The following is a 20778-nucleotide window of genomic DNA, read 5'->3' as shown; positions in this document are numbered from 1 at the left end:
AATCTTTCCCATTGATTTTTAAGCTTGCTCTGTAGTTTCAGCTTGCATGGCCATATTTGCAGTAACTCACCATCATACAGAGTGTTCTGCCTGTATTTGGTTCTGATTTCTCTATATCCTTACCAGCACATTACTGTCTTTTTTTAAAAAAATATTTTATTTATTTATTTGGCAGAGATCACAAGTAGGCAGAGAGGCAGGCAGAGAGAGAGGGAAGGGTAAACATGGATTTGAAAAGGCCTGGAAACTTGGAACACAGATTACCAATCATCTCAACAGCCATCTCAGGCACTAATATTCCCACTTCTACCAGACTTGAATATCCTAAATGGAATCAAACACTTGAAAATTAATAAGCAAGTATATTTACAGCAAACTACAGTTATAAGAGGAAGTCGAAAGCAGCTGCAATACTTACTGTCATATGTTCTACTTCCTCAGGAAAAAACAAAGAAGGAATAGCTGAATCAGGGACGGTTGGTAAAACTTTCAATATTCTCAATCTTAAATCTGATTTGGTTTCTCTGGTTATTATTGGGAACAAAAATAAGTGATCTGTACAACTTTGTTTACTAAGCCTTCTATCATTCAATTAGCTGCGGTCTGTGTTTAGGAGCACAGTTTTGAAGAAAGATTTTATTTATTTGAGAGACAGAGAGAGAGAGAAAACAAGTGGGTGGAGGGCCAGAGGTTGAGAGCAGGGAGCCCAGCATGGAACTTGATCCCAGGACTCTGGGATCATGACCTGAGCCAAATGCAGACACTTAACTAACTGAGAAACCCAGGCATGCTGGGAGCACAGTTAAACACCTAGAACTAAAATATCTCGTGTTCTTGATGGGCCTGATCAAAAAAGCGGGATAGCTGAGCCACCAAGAACTATCTCAGGCCAGGAATCTAGAAAAGAACACGTGACTGGTGTTATCTACTCTGTCATTTTCAGTCAGTTGCAGACTGCTTGTTGCATAAAAGTTGGGAGCTTTGGGGCACCAGGGTGGCTTAGTGAGTTAAAGGCTCTGCCTTTGGCTCAGGTCATAATCTCAGGGTCCTGGGGTTGAGCCCCACATCAGGCTCTCTGCTCAGCGGGGAGCCTGCTCCCCCACCCCTGCCTGCCTTTCTGCCTATTTGTGATATCTGTCAAATAAATAAATAAAATCTTTAAAAAAAAAAAAAGTTGGGAGCTTTCACATTCATTTACAGACTTCTCTCAGATATTTTCACCTAGGGAAGAATGTGAATTTACAGTATCTCTTATAGGGGCGCCTGTGTGACAGCAAGGTATAGAACAAATGCTCACTCTTCTATACCTTGGCATATTTGCCAAAGTATACGTAAATGCTCACTCGGTATTATAAGTTGTACAAAGAGAAGGCAAGCACTGTTGACTTCTTCCCTTGATAGGTTTTTTTTAAAGATTTTATTTTTATTATTAGAGAGAGAGAGACCACGTGTACACAGGAGCCGGGGCAGGGGTGAAGAGGTAGAGGGAGAAACAGATTTCCTCCTGAGCAGGAAGCCTAACAAAGGGCTTGATTTCAGGACCTAGAGATCAGGACGTGAGCTGAAGGTAAGTGCTTAACTGACTGAGCCACCCAGGCACCCCTCTTGATAAGTTTTTAAAAACAGAAATAAAATACTAATTCTCAAGGTGGCAACAGTTTGTTTCAACCAAAATTTTTAAAGGCCATGAAACAATTATAATCTTTCCCATTGATTTTTAAGCTTGCTCTGTAGTTTCAGCTTGCATGGCCATATTTGCAGTAACTCACCATCATACAGAGTGTTCTGCCTGTATTTGGTTCTGATTTCTCTATATCCTTACCAGCACATTACTGTCTTTTTTTAAAAAAATATTTTATTTATTTATTTGGCAGAGATCACAAGTAGGCAGAGAGGCAGGCAGAGAGAGAGGGAGAAGCAGACTCCCTGCTGAGCAGAGAGCCTGATGCAGGGCTGGATCCCAGTACCCTGGGATCATGACCTGAGCTGAAGGCAGAGGCTTCAACCCACGGAGCCAACCAGGTGCCCCCATTACTGTCTCTTTGATAACAGCCATTCTAGTGGGTGTGAGATGGCATCTCTTTGGCTTTTATTTTAATTTCCCTATAACTAATGATGTTGAGCATCTTCTTACGTACTTACTGGCAATTTGTACATCTTCTTTGGAGAAATATCTATTCAGATCTTTTGCTCATTTGAAATTGGGTTCATCTCTTTATTTTTCACTTGAATCTATTTATTAGCTCATTAAATTTTTTTTAATAGGTGAATTAAGCCTAAATCAAAAAGGTGACTACACAGTCAACAGCAGCAGGCTGGACTATGTGGAAATTTTAGTCAGTGTTTTGGGTGTAACCAGGTAAAAGGAGAAAAAGCATCACTTAACTCTAAAATAACTGAGCAACTGAAAGAACCCAAAGCAGAACTCAGTGGACATAGACCATCTGAAGTGAGAGCAGGGGTGGACAGGGTGATAAGGGTGAAAAAATGACTTAAGGGTAGGTAATATACAGCCAGTCATAGTGCAAGTCAAAAGATCCTATTCAACGTCAAAAGAGAGACAATGTCATTTTATGATCATTCTTGTACTGAACTCTCCAACAGAAGCGACTTGAGAACAGGCACAGAAGCTTAATCATTTTTGTAACCTCTTAGCAGTAAGGTGAGGAGTGTAGGCTGGTGTATTCATAGTTCTTCTGTACATTCTTTAAATCGCTTAAACATGTGTTCAAAGAAAGGGCTCTGCAAGGATCAGGATTGGCAGCTCACTTTCAAAGGAGTCAAGCTGTCTACTGACACAACATGAGGGAAAAGGCTAAACTGATCATGGGAAAAGACAAGACCCTGCCTCCTGAAGTCTTGCACCCCAGGCTGGTATATATAACGACTGGGGGCAGGGGATAGCGACTGCAGTCTCTTACATTGGTTTTAAACTTTAAAGTGCAATTTCACAGCTATCATTCATTCAACAGGCACTTCTGGAGCACACATGGCGTACTGCGCTGAGCGCTAGACACAGATGAACAGCAAAAGCGGTTCTCTGTTCCGTCAGGGTTCATAATCTAATAAATTCGGTGTTGCAAGGATAGACGTGATCAGCCTAGCTGTGGTAATAAGGAAGAGAAAGCAATGCATTCTGCCTGGGTCTGTGAGAAAAGGGAAAGCCCCAAAAGGTGACATCGGGCTGGGCCTGGAAGGATGCTGGAGCGGACCCACAAGGGCCAATTCTGAAGTGTCACTGCTTTGTCCACGGGGAAGAGTAAGTCTCCTATCGGTCCCAACTCACTCCTATAAAAACTCTGAGGCAGATGCTGTCATCAGTAATCACCTCCACTTCACAGAAGGAGAAACTGACCCACAAAGCAGAAGACGAACCCCAGGGCCATAGTGAGTGACAAGGGACATGCCAGGTCCAGAATCGAGGTGGACAGACACGGCACAGATTCGAGCTCTGCCCGGATTCTGAAACCTGTAGAGCACCGGAATGTGGAAGGGGTCTGGACCCGGAAGTTGGGAAGAAGTCTGATAAGACTGCGAGCCCACCAACCATTTGCCCAGTTCTCTCATTACGTCCTCTGTCCTACGCTTCCCAGTCACTCACCCGCCGCTAGGAGAGAGAAAGTCCGTGTCATCTTCGTCTCCCGCACCGAACATCGCGGTGCCTTTCGTCCAGCGGTAGGAGGAAAGCAAGAGTGTTTTCGGGCCTTTCACCGCCGACGTCGTGAAATGCCGCGGCGGCGTGCTGCTTTCCGGCAGGACGAACTCTCGCACGGTGGCTCAGCGGGGAGGGGTCTAGGCTCCGGAGAAGGTGGGGGAAAGGCAAATGGGAGGTCCTCATGGGCACGCGCGCCCGTGACGTAAGGCTTCACCAGCCTGCAGAGGCGGTGAAATCCGCGGGAGCTCCGAAATCCTGCACAAGGATTGGCCGACGAGTCAGGGGGCGGGGCAGGGGCGGGAATCAGCGGCCTCGGTGGCGGTCGTGGACACGTCGAGCCCGGCAGAAGTGGAGGGGGCTTCGGAAGAGTCGCGGGGGTGGTGACGGGTTAAGGTTCTAAGAGGGAGGTGCCGGTGGCGAGACTCGATCTGGAAGGTAAGCACTGACGGTCGGTCCCCCACCCCTGGCATGGGCACAGTCCTTTCTCCCTGGGGACAAGGACCCTCCACGCCACTCTTCTCCGCTCTGCGAAAGGAGAAAGGGCCCGGGACTGGCAGTCTGGAGGCTGAGCTTTCGGCCGGGCCCCTACAGTGACATAGCTAGAGTGACCTTGGGGCTGGGTGCTTGGTGCCTCACTTTCCCCGTCTATAAAACGGACCTGTCGTTCCTCTCCCTTGTCCCCTGTGGCCGCCGTCCCTATTTATTCAACGGGCTCTTTCTCCAGTGTTTCTCTGTGCCGGCTGGTCAGGAAGCTTTTAGACCTCAGAGGTCATCGAATTCAATCCCAGTCTCCTCATAATCCCAGAATTTGCAATAGAGAAAGGAAGTAATAAGCACTTGGAGGACTAGTCCGAGGTCATACAGAGTAAAGGGCGGACTGGGGCTGGATCCCTAGTCTCTTGATTCAGGACTTAGTAAGCTGATGGATGAAAAAGAACCTTATCAACTCTTAAGTACTGTGCGTCCTTACAAAGTGGCTATTGCTACACTCTGGCGTACATTTGGAGAGAATTCCCCTCCCTATCCAGGTGAGGTGCAGAAGAGCAGGATATTCTGGGGGTGAGTGATGGAAGAGAGAAACCTTTAGAAGCGAAAATCCCCAGTCCCAGTCTTGGTCTGGGTTTTGCTTAGTTGTTGTTGTGGGTTTTTTTCTGTTTGTTTTGTTTTTGTTTTTGTTTTTTGCCACAGACCGAAGTCAACATCAGTTGGTAGGGACTTATCTTCTACAGTTTCCACCTTCTCTGTAATCTTATATAAGTATTTCTGGTATAATTCTTCAGACCATCTCCAGGTAAGCCTGGTTTAGCCAATGTGTGGGTAAGCCTGTAGTGTGTCACTGTAGCATCTGTTTCCATATCTCTCAACTGCGGTTGTTTCCTGCGGAGCTTCTCTTGATCAGGTTAGGACAACAGGTGTCCCTTACCTGGGTGTTTTAGTCTGTTAGCATGAAATTGAAGTGAAATGATTGGTAGGATTCAGCTCCTAGAGAACTTTGTACTTCTTGTATTTCTTCCCTTGTGCTGTTTTTTATTACAGTTTTTGTGCTTGTACTAAATTGTAAGCTCCTCAAGGACAGGGGCAGTTTTATTCATCTTGATGTCACCTGTGTCACAGAGCACCCTGCCTTCTTGACCATAATGGATTCTTACTCTTTTTTAGACTGAGTAATGGAATTCATCTTTATTCCCATTCCTTAATTTATGCTCTTGGGATTTTTTTTTCACCTGTGAGCCAGAGAACCATGCAATGGCTCTTGCCTTCCAGAAAGATAAAAATGCTGTACTAGCTGTGAACTAGTTGAAGATAATTTTACTGTTGTTTAAAGCTCTAGGGGAGGGGGAAAAGGGGGGTGGAATAGCTAGAAATAGTATATGTAGCTCTGATTTTTGTTAGTAAAGGATTCCTCTATTAAACTAAGATACAAGGCTGTTGTCTGTTTCCTGTGTCCATTTTATAGATTAAGATGATTAAAGCAGTGAAGGCTGACAGTGTGAAAACAGTGATGGAACTGGAATCTAAGCACTAGAACTGCAACCCTTTGCAGTAGCTCTGTTTAGAGTATGAACTTAGCTACCTCTCAGGAGAGGGAGAATGAACTGCCTAAGTGACATCACTTTTTCTAACCCTTTTCCTCAGTGCTGGTCATCGTCATTCTAGCACTGAAACATCTGAATTGTGCTTTAAAAAAAAATTCCTGAAAGATCATTTGAATGCTAATCCTGAATTCTTGAGTTGGGGATGTTTTTCATCCAGGGCATTTAAATAGCCTCTTTAGACAGGCAGGCATGTAAAATCTGGATCAGCATTTTTGGCAGTTGGGACACAGCAAATATGCATGCCCAGGTCACCACTGTGGGAACACAGCTACTAGTTCTGATCAGCAGTATGAGAAAGTGGTGAGGTTTCCTCAGTCTTGCACGATTTGAACTGCAGGATTAGGTACATCTAAAAAGCCACTGTCAGGGCACCTTGGTGGCTCAGTGAGTGAAGCGTCTGACTTTTGATTACAGCTCAGGTCATGATCTCAGGATCATAAAATCGATCCCACATCAGGATCCACGCTCAGAGGGCAGTCTGCTTGAGATTCCTTCCCCCTGCTCCTCTCTCCACTTGTGTGCTCTCTCCCTCTCTCTCTCAAATAAATAAATAAATAAAATCTTTTTTTTTTTTTAATTATCAGAATTTTGCTATAGAGATGATAATTTTTCTATCCAGGTGTACCCATACTAATCTGTACTAGTGAATGCACTGTAAATATTAAACTATAAAAATTATTAAAGTTCGAAGTTACAACCAGGTTACATGATAGGTGTGATGCTAGCAATATGAATTGAATATAGTTTTGGGGGAATTGGTATAGTGTTTTTTCTGTCCAGTCACTAAAAACAGAAGAATGTCAAACACAATTCAAGAAATATCTGAAAACCTTCTATGTGTAAGGCACTGTTCAGAGTGTTGCCTGGAATAGGAAGATGATTAAGTCATTGTTGTCCTCAAAGTGCTTATAGTTGAACAGTGGGGATAGTTGAACTATACAAATAATTGTACTAGAAGACAGCAAAGTAAGTCCCATAAGTAGAAATTAATTATTGTAGGTTTTCAAAGGAAGAAGAGATTGTATCTTGTTTGGAGGAGTATGTGGGGTTAGATAATGGGCTTTGAAGATGAGTGGAATTTCAAATGGAAATGAGGAACCATAGTTCTCCAGGTTGAGGGGGTGGCTTTGGCAAAACCACAGAGACAGGAGAGAAAGCACAAATTTCTTACAAGACCAGAGTTGCCCTCTAATTTGATGCAATTAGGGCCAATAGTTGGCCAACTAAAAAAAATAAGTTAAAATAGGGAATCATACAGTTATTACTTACACACAGATCTTAGCCATTTGATTTTAACTTAAAGCATAAACATCTTTTTGCCAGTCTTTAAAATAAGCCTTTTCTTGGGGTGTGGGCCCCAAGGATCTGTGAACTACAGCATGAGGGCCAAACCTTGTCCTAGCCTTCTGCCTGTTTCTGTAAATAGTTTTATTGGAACACAGCCATGCTCATTTGTTGACGTATTATCCATGGCTACTTTGGCGTACAAGGTAGGGTTGAGTAGTTGTATGTATCTGTGTGACTCATCTTTATCTAGTCTTTCCAAAGCTTTCAACTTGGTTTTCATACAAACAACTATCAGACCACGTAGTATAGTAGCTTAATTCTTAAGCTCTGGAGCCAAATTGTTTTGCCATTTATACAGATCTTGGGCACGTTGCTCAGTTTTCTCCTTTGGAAAACAGGGACAATGATATAATCTAATTTATAGGGTTCTTGTGAAGATTATAGAAGTCAGTTCATGTACAGCACTTAGAATAGCATCTGGCAGGTAGCAAGTATTAGCTGCTGCTGTTTTCTCTTGTCACACTTAATTGCTTTATGTAATACTTTATTAAATTTTATTCTTACATTAATAAGCACAACTGGCACAAGTTGATTTCTGAACAGACCTACCTGACACTTGATGAGGACACGATTTCACTGAGGGAGAAAAAGAAGTTTTAATTCCATGATATTAGAGACTAGGCTGGTTAGTGTGTTACCACTTAATAAATCAGTTAAGAGAGTTCTGTGGGATCGTTGGCTAAGAGTATAAAACATCAGAATACCTAGGGAAGTAACGGATTAAAATTGAAAAGGAGGGGTGCCTGGGTGGCTCAGTGGGTTAAAGCCTCTGCCTTTGGCTTAGGTTGTGATCTCATGGACCTGGAATCGAGCCCCACATCAGGCTCTCTGTTTGGTGGGGAGCCTGCTTCCCCCTCTTTCTGTGCCTGCCTCTCTGCCTACTTGTGATCTCTCTCTCTGTGCCAAAAAAAAAAAAAAAAAATTGAAAAGGAGACTAGGGCCATATTTGTCTAACAGCTTGAAAGCCAAGGGGATAAGTTACTTAGCTATGTAGGAAGTGGGATTATTTATTCTAAATGACATGATTGATATGAAAAAAATCCAAGTGGTTTAGGAGTATATGACATAAAAAGTAAGTTTCCTGTGTAAGTATCTGCTTCATTTTTCTTTCTTTCTTTCTTTCTTTCTTTCTTTCTTTCTTTCTTTCTTTCTTTCTTTCTTTCTTTCTTTCTTCCTTTCTTTTCGAATATTTTATTTTTAAGAACTCTTTCCACCCAGCATGGGGCTCAAACTCATAGCCCCAAGACCAGGAGTCCTATACTCCACTGACGGAGCCTGCCAGGTACACCTCCACTTCATTTTCCTAGTAGTCCCTAGAATGTGGAGTTGTTGGTGAGGATTGAATGAGATAAGGCATGGTAAACACTACTTGGGAAAAAGGTATTAGTCCTTAAAAGCTGCAATCCAGTTTTTCTTTGGATTAAAGTTACAATTTTGCGTTGAGAATAATAAAGGTTCTAAGTGTTTACAATGACAAGATGACTTTAAGTAGTGAAGATGTCAGATAAGTCAGTGACCAGGCATCCCCCAGGTAACTTTGCCATTTAAAGTTAGCAAGCCAGGGGGTGCCTGGGTGGCTCAGCGGTGAAGCAGTGTAGATCTTGATCTCAGGGTCATGAGTTCGAGCCCACTTTAAAAAAAAAAAAAGAGTTGGCAAGCCAGGCAAGACTGGGGGAAAGGGAGAGAAGAAGACAGGGCAGGTTGATGATATGGGCCCTCCCACATGCAACTTTAGCATAATAAAGCCATTTAGAAAGTCAAAAGTCCTCTGTAGTTTGCTACAAGAGTCATCAAGAGGCTGATACTTAGGGGCACCTGGGTGGCTCGGTGGTTAAAGCCTCTGTCTTCGGCTCAGGTCATGATCCCAGGGTCCTGGGATCGAGCCTCGCATCGGGCTCTCTGCTCCGCGGGGAGCCTGCTTCCTCCTCTCTCTCTGCCTGCCTCTCTGCCTACTTGTGGTCTGTCTGTCAAATAAATAAAAAATTAAAAAAAAAAAAAAAGAGGCTGATACTTAATATATTAAAACGAGCCATTTATGCCAAAAGAAAGCTTATAGTAGGGGCTGGGAAGGAAATGCTTTTGAAGTTCCGTGGCTTTGAGTGGTATTTCAGCTTTAGGTAACATCCCCAAGCAGAGGAGGGGCCCATCCTAGGAATGCAAAGCCCTGCGGAAAAGGAAAGGGTTGAGAAGGGTCCACCCTACCTCTTTTCCTTTACACAAAGGCCTTAGGCTTTTGTATACAATCTGCTTTTGTAGGTTGAGAATTTATGCAGTACAGCATGGTGAGATAGAAACATGCATTACGAAAGTAAACAGGAGAAATTATTTGGAGGGAATCTATACCTTATAGAGAGCAAATCTAGCAACCAGTGAGATGTTAGAGGACCTTTTCAGCCAGGTTGAGTCTTCCTTCAAACAGGTAGTAGAGGTGTTAATGAGACTGTGCTGAGTGGTCACAGTTTTGAAGCAGTAGAGCACCTACAACTTAGTCTTTTGGTTTTCAAAATCAAAGTTAAAGGCCTGCTGCTAACTATGTACTTGCAGGCCCCCATTCCTCTCTCCTACCTTTTTTCCTCCCTACCTTTTCTGATGACTTTTTATCAGCTCCCACACAGCCTTGTGCAGGATCTGTATCTCAGTACGGCATATACTGGTTTTCATTATTTGTATGTATCCCTTCTCCAGACTGGGCTTCTTGAGGATAGGGGTTCATCAGAGTTCCATCACCCCATAAGTACACAGTAGTACATTTGAGTGAATGAATGATGAGAGTGAGTTCCTCGGAGTCACACAGATAATAAGTCCCAGATCTAGAACCCAGGGCTTCTGATTCCTAGCCCAGTACTTTTCCACCACACAATGCAGCCTCCATCTGAGGTATTAAACAACTTTTCTCATTTTTGTGTATATTCTTTCAGAGAATTTTCATTAAATCATCCTTTATTAATTAAAAGGAGGGCGGAGGGGCACCTGGGTGGTTCAGTCAGTTAAGCATCAGACTCTTGATTTTGGCTGAGGTCATGATCTCAGGGTTATGAGATCAAGCCCCACGTTGTGCCCAAGCTGGGCTGGGCGGGGGGGGGGGGGGGCTCTGCTTAAGATTCTCTCTCTCCCTCTTACTCTGCCCCTCTACCTGTTTGCACACACCCTCAATAAATAAATCTTTTTTTTTTTTTTAAGGGGAGAGGGAGGAGTAAAATACTATTTAAAATGTTTTCTAGGGACGCCTGGGTGGCTCAGTTGGTTAAGCAGCTGCCTTCGGCTCAGGTCATGATCCTAGCATCCTGGGATCGAGTCCCACATCGGGCTCCTTGCTCCGCAGGGAGCCTGCTTCTCCCTCTGACTCTGCCTGCCACTCTGCCTGTGCTCGCTCTTGCTCTCTCTCTCTCTGACAAATAAATAAATAAAATCTTTAAAAAAATAAAATAAAATAAAATGTTTTCTAGTTTCTGCCTCACACCAAATTAATTCCCAGTGTTCACAGGCAAACCAATAACATTATGATCTAGATGATTAAAATCCTGTATAACGTTAACTAAAAGAGAATTTAGGGATGTCTGGCTGGTACAGTCAGTAGAGCATGCGACTCTTGATCTCACGGTCATGAGTTCAAACCCTACATTGGCATGGAGCCTACCTTAAAAAAAAGGAAAATTTAAGCAAGGGGAACCTTTGTCTGCCTTTGATTATAACAGGAAGGCAGTTAAAGCAGTGTTTTGGTGATGTGTGTTTATCTGATTAGCTTGTGTTCTTTAAATCCAAGTGTAAGAGGCTCTATACTTTAAGAAACATGAAAGTGAGCCCTATGTGTGACTGGGACATCTCCTTTTAGAGATTAATTGTGTCGTCTAATGAGTAAGCAAACTATTACTAATTATATTCCGTCCTTACTGTACCTTAGAAAGTATTTCAACATATTTGATCCTTACAACCCTGAGATTGACATAGTGTAGGTATTTTTATGTTCATTTTGCAATAAAAAAAAACTAGCCCTTGTTGGGTTTAAGTGATTTGCTTTGTGTTCTGTGGCTAACGTATGGCGCTTGTGTCTGTAGCTCAGAGCCTCTCATGTCTAGTCCAGTGCTTTTTATACTCTTATCACACTGTCTATAAAACACTGAAATCTACATAAATCATACGCACGCACGGTTAGCACGTTGGAAACGTATCAAGACTAAAAAAGAATCCAGTCGGAGGGTACGAAAGGGTGTATCTCGTGATTGCTGGATTTCAGGATATGGCTTAGCCAACAACAAAGGGTGTCCCAGAAATGGAGTATAGTAGCTGAGAGATCCACTCCCCTTGGACTTAGGCCCTTCTGTCATTGCATAACTAAAAGACCTTTTCAGTTTGTTTGCTTGACATATCAAATTTGAGTTGTCCTATTCACACCAGGCAAATAATTGCTTCACTAAAGGCCTTTGTGAAGAATGTACTTGTATACTTGATCTTCTTTGTACAGAAAGGTGAGAGTGGGCAAGAGAAACAGGAATGTCTATGTTATTTGTCACTAAAACAGGAAATGTAAAGCTCAGAAATTCCCCCTGCTTAGCTGCTTGCCAACAGACCCTCCTGGAGAAATGGGAGGTTTGGGGTAAGTGATTAGACCACTGTTACAGAAACCTTATAGGAAAAGTAGATGGTATATACTAATATACTAAAGAGTATATTAGGGTCATTGTTTAATAACGTGGGCCTCAGCTTCTTCACCTGTAAATTAGGGGAGTTGTACTTAATAATGTAATTTTTGAAAATAGGAAATATATTCACATGGTTCACAATTCAAAAGATACAGAAGGATATTTAGTGAAAAATGTTCCTTCTACTCCTACCCACATCTGACCAATTTCCCTCCTACAAATCACAATGTTATCTCTTTCTTATGCTCTGACCCCTAGGGATAAGTATAGGTGTTTATAAATAATGTATATATACTTTTAACCCTATTGAATTTTTTTTACAAATGCTAGCATACAGCACACCTGCTTTTTTTAATCTCATAACTTGGAGATCATTCATGTAAGTATATAAAGAGTTTCTTCATTCTTTTTTTTTTTTTTAAGATTTTATTTTTTTATTTGACAGAGAGAGAGATCCCAAGTAGGCAGAGAGACAGGCAGAGGGAGAAGCAGGCTCCCTGCTGAGCAGAGAGCCTAACGTGGGGCTCGATGCCAGGACCCTGAGACCATGACCAGAGCCGAAGGCAGAGGCTCAACCCACTGAGCCACCCAGGTGCCTACGAGTTTCTTCATTCTTATTTATGGTTGCAAAGTATACCATTTTATGGAAATATGATAATTTATTTAATCCATACTTAATCAATAAATATTTATGTTGTATTTTCAGTATTTTGCTATCACAGTCCTATGACAGATAACTTTGTTCATATAACATTTGATACATGTGTCAGTGTGTCTTTAGGACAGATACATCTGATCCTTGAACAAAATGGATTTGAACTGTGTGATTCCACTTACAGGTGAATTTTTTTACAATATAGCACTGTAAGTGTATTTTCTTTTCTTTATGATCTTCTTAATAATTTTATTTTCTCTAGCTTACTTTTTAAAAAAAAATTATTTATTTATTTTTGAAAAAAGAGAAAGAGAAAAAGAGAGCAGCAGCAGGGGGAGGGGTAGATGGAGAAGCAGGCTCCCTAGCCTAATGTGGGGCTTGATCCCAGGACCCCGGGATCATGATCTGAGCCAAAGGCAGATGCTTAACCGACTGAGCCACCCAGGTGTCTCTCTAGCCTACTTTATTGTAAGAATAAAGTATATAATATGTATAAGGTACAAAGCATATTAATCGACTATGTCATCAGCAAGGTTTCCAGTTGACAGCAGGCTCTCAGGAGTTCAGTTTTGGAGAGTCAAAAGGCATACAGAGATTTTTGACTGCTTCGAGGTTGGTGTCCCAACCACCATGTTGTTCAAGGGTCAACTGTATTTAGAGGTGGAATTACTGGCTCAAAGTATCTGTACATCAGACAGATAATTAAACACTCTTCTACTTTTGGTATTCTATGAGATTTTAATTGTGAATGAACAGCTAAAGAGATGGTAAGGTATCATTTTCTTGAAACATCTTAATTTTTTAAATTGATTTCTTCATTTGAGAGAGTGTGTGTGGGAGGAGCAGAGAGAGAAGGAGAGAGAGACTCCCAAGCCGACTCCCTGGTGAGTGCAGAGCCTGAAATGGGGCTCAGCCCCACTACCCTGAGATCATAACCTGTGCTGAAATCAAGAATAAGACACTTAACTAACTGAGTCACCCAGGCGCCTCTGAAGCATCTTAATTTTTATCTCTTGTTATTCAGAAACTACATCTTTAAGTAAGGGCCAAGTATAGACAACCTCACCAAAATAATGTTTAATTACAAATTTGACCAAAGTCACCTACTACATCACGATCCTATAGATTTTTCTAGTGCTGTTCAGTGTGCTGTATCACTCAGGGGTTAATTTGAATTAACTGAATTAATTTGAATTAATTTGAATTTGAGTTAAGGTGAATGTTACAAACTCAGGACAAAATGGGACGGGCTTCTAACTACTTTCACCAATACTTACCACACAGAGGATTCAGAAAATTAGCTATTTATTGCAGCCCATCCATGTAAGGAATGAAAGTGGAAAAATCAAGGAAGAGAGGATAACTGAAATGTCTTTTAGTGTGTGGTTTTCACTGGCTTGCCAGGTTTTTGGTGATTGTGGAAAGTGATAATTTTGTGAAATGAGTGGTACCCATTTCAGATGTCTTTTTGAGGAACTAGGGACCACAAAGCAGATCAGAAATCTGTCATCCCCCTGTGCTTCTTGACTAAACCTACTCATCTTCCATTTCTCACCTCCATCATTCTCTATGTGCCTTAAGCCATTTGTGAAATTTGTTCTGTAAATAGGTTTCAATCAGAGCCTCTATCTTCTTCATCTCTGTATTTCCAATAGGCCCTGGGAAGAGGGTACTTGATAAATACTCATTGAATTGAGTTGGGTAGATGTCAGAGTGATCTTTCCTCTGTTTGGCTCTGAAGGTGCCACATCTTTCCTTTTCTCGCCATAATGTGAACACCTTCCAAGCCACCCCTCTGCACACCTAGTATGATTTAGGAAGGGACAAAAGGCCAAGTAAACTATTTTAAAGCAGGGTGTGTGCATGTGTGTGCGGTTTGGTGTTTAAGGAAGTGTACACACACTTTCCTTTTGGCTCCCACTGCCATTCCTTGTGCTGCGGTTAAAAATTCGGACCTCACTCACTTAGCTACATGTTAGTGGGAGCTGTGGAATTAGACATACTCAAAGAAATAACCTAGGAATAGTCAACTCAAAATAAACATGTATCTTTTTATTCCTTCCCACAAATCTCATGTGTATGAAATCATAAAGATAAAAGGGAATACTAGATGAATACAAACTCTGGCTTATAAGTAATGTTGTACATTTAGAAGAGACAATTGAATCAGTGTTGGCTTTTCTAATTTTGGAATAAAGAAACTTGTCGTTAGGCCATGCTTTGAGTACGTAGACACTCTGTGGGATAGGTGGCTCAGCTCACTTGTGCACTCTTAACTCCCAAAGTTACAGGTGAGAGGATGACAGGCCGCACATGCAGCTTTCCCAGGTAGGTCCCATCTTTTCAAATATAAACTTTCTTGAATGCCAGGCTCCCAAGGGACATTACTTTTGGGTAGCTTAAGGTGGATGTCTCACTAGGCTTCCTTCTGCCTGTTACTTGTACAAGGGCCGTTAAGTTTTCTAGCAACTGACCACAAAGAGAGTTTTCTTTATTATGGTTTCAGAAATACCACAGTGTGTATGGTCCTATGTTGTAGCTTAGAATTAAAGGGCAGAATTAGTGCCCCTTCCCTGCTCTTAAAAACTAGGATGTAGAAAAGATAGGATTGACAAAAACATAATGTATCATATTGGCAAAAACATAATGTGTCAGGCACCCTTAAAGTTTATGTTCTTAAAAAATGTATATGACATTCGAGGGAAATGCAAACACAAGCTGGACGCTTGAAGATATTAAGGAATTATTGTTAATTTTTCAGGTGAGTTAATGGTATTGTATTTTGTTTTGTTTCTTCTAAAGTCCCCTTCTTGGAGCACCTGGGTGGCTCAGTGGGTTAAGCCTCTGCCTTCAGCTTGGGTCATGATCTCAGGGTCCTGGAATCGAGCCCTATCGCCCTCGCCCCGCAAGGACGACAAGAAACCCCAGTTCGGATGCATCTTCTCTCTCTTTATTTCCGCAAGTCTACACACTTATATACGCTTACATGACCAATCAGTGAGCAGGGTACAGGAGGGAGCGAATCAGGCTGTGCACCTAATTGAACAACTTCGCTAGCAACCAATGCTGTTTACTTCCTCTTTGGGCATTCCGCTTAGTCTCACGAGGCAATCCTAACCTGGCAACTAGCCAGGCACCATCTTTTAATGGCGGAGGCCGCCCTGGCCAGGGGCCTGCCTCCGACATCTCCCCCTTATTTCTTTTATGGAGGGATCGTGCCTGTCTTAGGTTGTCAGTGGCGGGGAATATCCTTACCCGTCATCAGACGGCAGATATCAATGATCTGCGTCCTGTCTTAGGTTGGTATATTTCCTCCACCAATCTTACCTGTCGTTGACTACCGATCCAGCATACTTAGCCACACTTGGGGGGATGTTCCAGCCTCGATGGTTAACAAAGCCTGCACCATGGCTTGCTGTTGCCTATGTTGCTGTCGCCTCCAAATTTGCAGTTTCCTTACTAGCAGAATCAAGCCCACTACATGGATTATCATCAGACCAATTACGCTAGCCCATTGTTTCGTAAAGTTTAACACATCTTGCAATGTTTTGGTTATCTCTGGGAGGGTTGCAAGCTCAACTCTGGTGTTATTTATCCTTGTTATGCCTAGTAGCAGGTGCTGAGTATAGTTTTGGAAATCTGCGGACTAATTCCCCTGCAAGTATTGGGAGAGCTGTCGGGAGACATTCTGTAAGTCACTCATATTAGTATAGGCTATGGGAGTTACATAAATTGCCGGGAAGGGTACTATACATCCCAGTCCCAATAGGGCCCCCCCATATGTCCACTTGTTCTTGAACCAAATCCTGGTTGACTATCAGGATTTCTGCTTGCAGATGTGCATTGATCTGAGTCTGTGTTTGAAGGGCAGCCGCCGTTCCTTCTGCAAGGGTGTTCACAGCTTCCGCAGTGGGTATAGTTGCAGCAAGTGAGACTGCTGCTGCCCTGGCAGCTACTGTAGATATAGCCAATGCTGTCACAATGGCGGCTGTGATACCAAAATCTCTCTTCTTTCTGGATAGCACCACCGGTAACTTGTCCTCTGGAATGGAAACTGGGATAGGAACATGGGTTAGGGATACGCATAATCACAGCCAGCTTGAAGGCCGTGACATTCCAGCACTGGGAAAGATAGCAATTCTTAGTGCAATTCAACGTATCATTCAGCTCGCTAGCATGTGTTATGAGGAAAAGGAACGGTGGCCAGATGCATATGGGAGTAGGCTGATAAGTAATATTATTGGGACAAGACACATTAACTGTTGTCTCAAAGGTACTAGAGTCATTTTGTTTATAAGAACAGTTGAGGAATTTGCCACCATTTAACATGGACACTGCTGAGATATCAGTACATGCTCCTAGCAAGTTACAGACCTGCCATGCATCAAAGGGAGAGGAGGCAATATGAGAGAAGAGTTAGTCACTGGTAAAGGATATAGCCATGCTTTAACCACTGCTCACAGCTCTCTGGCTTGAGTCTGCCACAGGAAGGTGTAGCATCCCCAGAGTTATCATCAGCATCTTCAGCATCATGACTGGTGTTCGGAGGCAAGGCTGCACGCACCAGCCGCTCTGGGATCCAAATTGGAGCCTCCTTTTCCTGTGGAAAAACACATACAGACCCCCTACTCCATACTAACACTGGATCTGGTCCATTCCACTTTCCTGTGAGGATGTCCTTCCAAAGTACTAAAGGCTTAGGGGGAGCAGCAGCAGCACTTGCATGTCTGTCTGCAGCTGATTTACCCGTTTTGTCCAACGTTAAAAAATTCAAAATAAAGAGAATGGTGTTGAGCTTATCTTTAGGGGACCTGAAGGTGTCCCCTATTCCCCCTTTTTGTTTATAAAGCACATTTTTTATTGTAAGATGCGTGCGCTCCACAACACCCTGTCCTTGTGGGTTATAGGGTATTCCATGTATCAAGTGAATGTCAAGTTGTTGTAGGAAGGCTTTAAAGGGTTGTGAGGTGTAGCCTGGACCATTATCTGTCTTTAATTGGCGTGGCTTTCCCCAGGCCGCGAAAGCCTGTAGGCAGTGGGCGATAACATCTCGGGATTCCCCCCCACTATGCACTGAGGCGAAAATTATTCCAGAGCAGGTATCTTAACTTTCCAAATTCTGAAACATGTGTGACATCCATATGCCATATATGATTAGGTAACAAACACTTAGGATTAACCCCCAAGGACGGTGCAGGTAGTAAGGTCACGCAATTTCTGCAGGAGACTACTGGGTCCCATGCCTGTGCTTTTGTTATGTTAAATTTGAGGCAAAGAGTTAAAGCATCCTGTTTCTTCAAATCCTCCCCTAAGTGGTCCCATTGAGGTATGTTTAGCAAGCCTTCATCTAGGAACCAAGGCGCTGCCTTTTCCACTGTATTAAAAAAGGCCCAAGCAGTTTTTGCTTTTAGTGGAGTTCCATTGGCTTTCAGCAGGTCTTCTAAAGACCCTTCCAACCGCACTTTAGATACTTCAGATCTCATTATGAACACACAGACAACAGACGCGGACGTTAAAGACTCGCCGCTAAATTCCGGCTCTAAGGCCGCCCCGCTTCTTATTGTGGACTCGCTAAATCCCGGCTCTAAGGCCACCCCGCTTCTTATTGCGGACTCGCTAAATCCCGGCTCTAAGGCCGCCCCGCTCCTTATTGCGGACTTGTACAAGATTCCCACCACTTTGATCGTGGTCCCTTCCCCGCTTACCTGCGGTTTCAATAAGAAAATCCCGGCTCTATGGCCGCCCTGCTTCTTGTTGCGGTCTTGTACAAGTTTCCCACCACCTTTGTCGTGGTTTTACCCTGCTTACCTGCGGACTTCTCCCTTGCAAGGTTTTTCTATTTTTACTCCCGGCTCTACCGCAGAATTCCCACTTTTGAACGTGGCTAATGTCCCCGCTTACCTGCGGACCTTTACTCCCCGCTTTCCTGCTGATTACCTTGCAAGATTCCTTTATTTAGTTCCCGGGTGCCGGCGCCATTTATCGCCCTCGCCCCGCAAGGACAACAAGAACCCTGGTTCGGATGCATCTTCTCTCTATTTCCGCAAGTCTACACGCTTATATACGCTTACATGACCAAGCAGCGAGCAGGGTACAGGAGGGAGCGAATCAGGCTGTGCACCTAAACGAACAACTTCGCTAGCAACCAATGCTATTTACTTCCTCTTTGGGCATTCCACTTAGTCTCACGAGGCAATCCTAACCTGGCAACTAGCGAGGCGCCATCTTTTAATGGCGGAGGCCGCCCTGGCCAGGGGCCTGCCTCCGACACTGTTTAATATCCTTTGTAATAAATCAGTAATCTCTTGAGTAAATGCATTTTCTTAGTTCTGTGGGCTGCTCTAACAAATTACTTAAACCGAAAGAGAAGGGGTTGTAGACACTTCTGATTTTATATCTAGTCAGAAGTGTGGGTAATAACCTGAGTCTGTAATTAGCATCTGAAGTGGAGGGCAGTCTTCTAGGATTCAGCCCTTAACCTTTGGAATCTGATGCTGTTTCTGGTGAGTGTCAGAATTCAGTTGAACTGTACGAGGCCAAGCTGGTGTTGGCAAATTACTTGATGGAGAAACCACCCATAAAATGTATCTTTTATAATTAGAAGACAGGGTGAGAGAAGCCTGAAACTTTGAGACACCTCAAAGAATATGGATGCAGATTGGAATCCAGTTACTGACCACCCAATTCAACAGAAGTAAAGGACATCCCTGTGGGTGAAGTTAAATGGCTGGGATTCACTAGCTCACCCCGAGCACTCCCAAAATGAGAACAGCAAAGGTTAGAAAGAAAGGGGAGCTATGGAGCAGGGCGGGGTAAGAGACAAAGACAGAGAACTGAAGTTTAGAGAGAACAGTAGATGAGGAAGTAGTAATGCAATACAGCATTCCAGGGTCACTGTTTGCTCACAGCATCACGAGATCGGTGCTACGGGCAGCCCTAGCTTTGAGGAAACTAACTTGCCCTCTCAACTACTATGCTGTCACCTTAGTGAGTTCCTCGTAACAGTCCTGAAAACAATCCTGTGAGGTAGCTACGTTTCTTACTCTGATTTTTAGAGCTGAGGCACAGAGATATTAAGTAATTTGCCCAAGGGCCTACAACCAGCAGGTACGGTTTTACCAGTTAGAGAATGAATATGCTCCCCGCGTCCTTGGAGAGCCGCCATAGAAAAGGAAAGGGAAAATACTTTCTGCCCACAGCTTCCTACTTGTGGCTTTTTGTTCGCTTTTGGTGGGCTATTTTGGATCTCAGACCTTCTAATCTCAAAAATGTAAGAGTTCATGGTTAGGGACAGACCTTGGGAGCAAATCTTACTTTCACTAATCATGTTGAGAAATATATGCAACAATTTCTTCACACAGAAGTTTGGTGTTTTCATTTGTGCATTTCCTGTTTGAGATCTGGCTTTTTGGTAGTTCACTGACTGTAATTCACAACCAGTCTAGAAAAGTAAGACTACAGGAGATTCCCCTTCATCTGGAACTCAGAGATTTTATTCACATAGTAGGTTAAAACAACAACAATAAAAACAAAAACAACTCTATCAGATCCCGAAGATGAGCCATTTGGTATTAAATAGCCCAGAAGGTTCTTTGATTATTAGGTGATTATCAGGTGATAAATTTTAAGTGAAGCTAGGTTAGCTCTCTGACCTTTTGGAATACCACAATAAACAAATGCTTTATTTAGTTCCTGGTTGAATCTTGACATTCTTTTCCTGTTTCTTTTTCTTTTTTTTTAAGCTATCACTTGTTAAACATCAAATCCTGAGATTCTGTGTACTGTGTATCGTATATCTCTGTAATTTAGAATTATGGTTCTCGGGGCGCCTGGGTGGCTCAGACATTAAGCGTCTGCCTTCAGCTCAGGTTGTGATCCCAGGGTTCTAAGATCAAGCCCCACATAGAGCTCCCTGCTCAGCGGGAAGCCCGCTTCTCCCTCTCGCACTCCCCCAGGCTTGTGTTCCCTCTCTCACTGTGTCTTCTATCAAATAAAATAAAATCTTAAAAAGAAAAGAATTATGGTTCTCAAAGTTTAGAGTATGTAGGATTTTCCTAGATAGCTTGATAAATAGCTAGATTCTGAGGCCCGTTCTCTGCAAGGAGATTCACTGGTCTGGAGTAGAGTCTGTAATTTTCATTTTTCACTGGACATCACAAATGATCCTGATTCAGACACTTTAAGAAATCCTTGAGCTAGAAAGAAAGTAATTAACATGTATTATTTACTATGTATGTCATTAATGTATCAGCACTTTCATATATTTTTACATTTTGATGTTCAGAATACTGTGAGATTTTGTTTCCTAGTTGTTGGGGTTTTTTAAAGATTTTATTTATGTATTTGACAGACAGAGATCGCAAATAGGCGGGGGGGGGGGGGGGG

The 20778-nt window shown here is 42.8% G+C and overlaps 2 protein-coding genes across 5 annotated transcripts in view; one reads left to right on the top strand and one right to left on the bottom strand.

Moving 5' to 3' along the window:
- Positions 1-3733, bottom strand: part of FKBP15 (FKBP prolyl isomerase family member 15) — a 54882-nt gene extending 51149 nt beyond the window's left edge. For all 4 annotated transcript variants that reach the window (XM_059411024.1, XM_059411025.1, XM_059411027.1 and 1 more), the window contains exon 1: positions 3602-3733. In XM_059411024.1, the coding sequence (XP_059267007.1) occupies positions 3602-3654 (53 nt within the window). In that variant the 5' untranslated portion in view covers positions 3655-3733. The remainder of the gene's footprint in view (positions 1-3601) is intronic.
- Positions 3734-3929: 196 nt separating this feature from the next.
- The window catches only part of SLC31A1 (solute carrier family 31 member 1), a 42831-nt gene continuing 25982 nt past the window's right edge, over positions 3930-20778 (top strand). Inside the window, exon 1 of the mRNA XM_059411032.1 lies at positions 3930-4090. The gene's annotated coding sequence lies outside the window, so the exon portion shown is untranslated. The remainder of the gene's footprint in view (positions 4091-20778) is intronic.

The sequence above is a fragment of the Mustela nigripes genome, chromosome 9, assembly GCF_022355385.1.
Source record: "Mustela nigripes isolate SB6536 chromosome 9, MUSNIG.SB6536, whole genome shotgun sequence".
Taxonomy (NCBI): domain Eukaryota; kingdom Metazoa; phylum Chordata; class Mammalia; order Carnivora; family Mustelidae; genus Mustela; species Mustela nigripes.
Note: the sequence above shows the minus strand (reverse complement) of the source record. Positions and strands in the feature narration are given on the sequence as shown.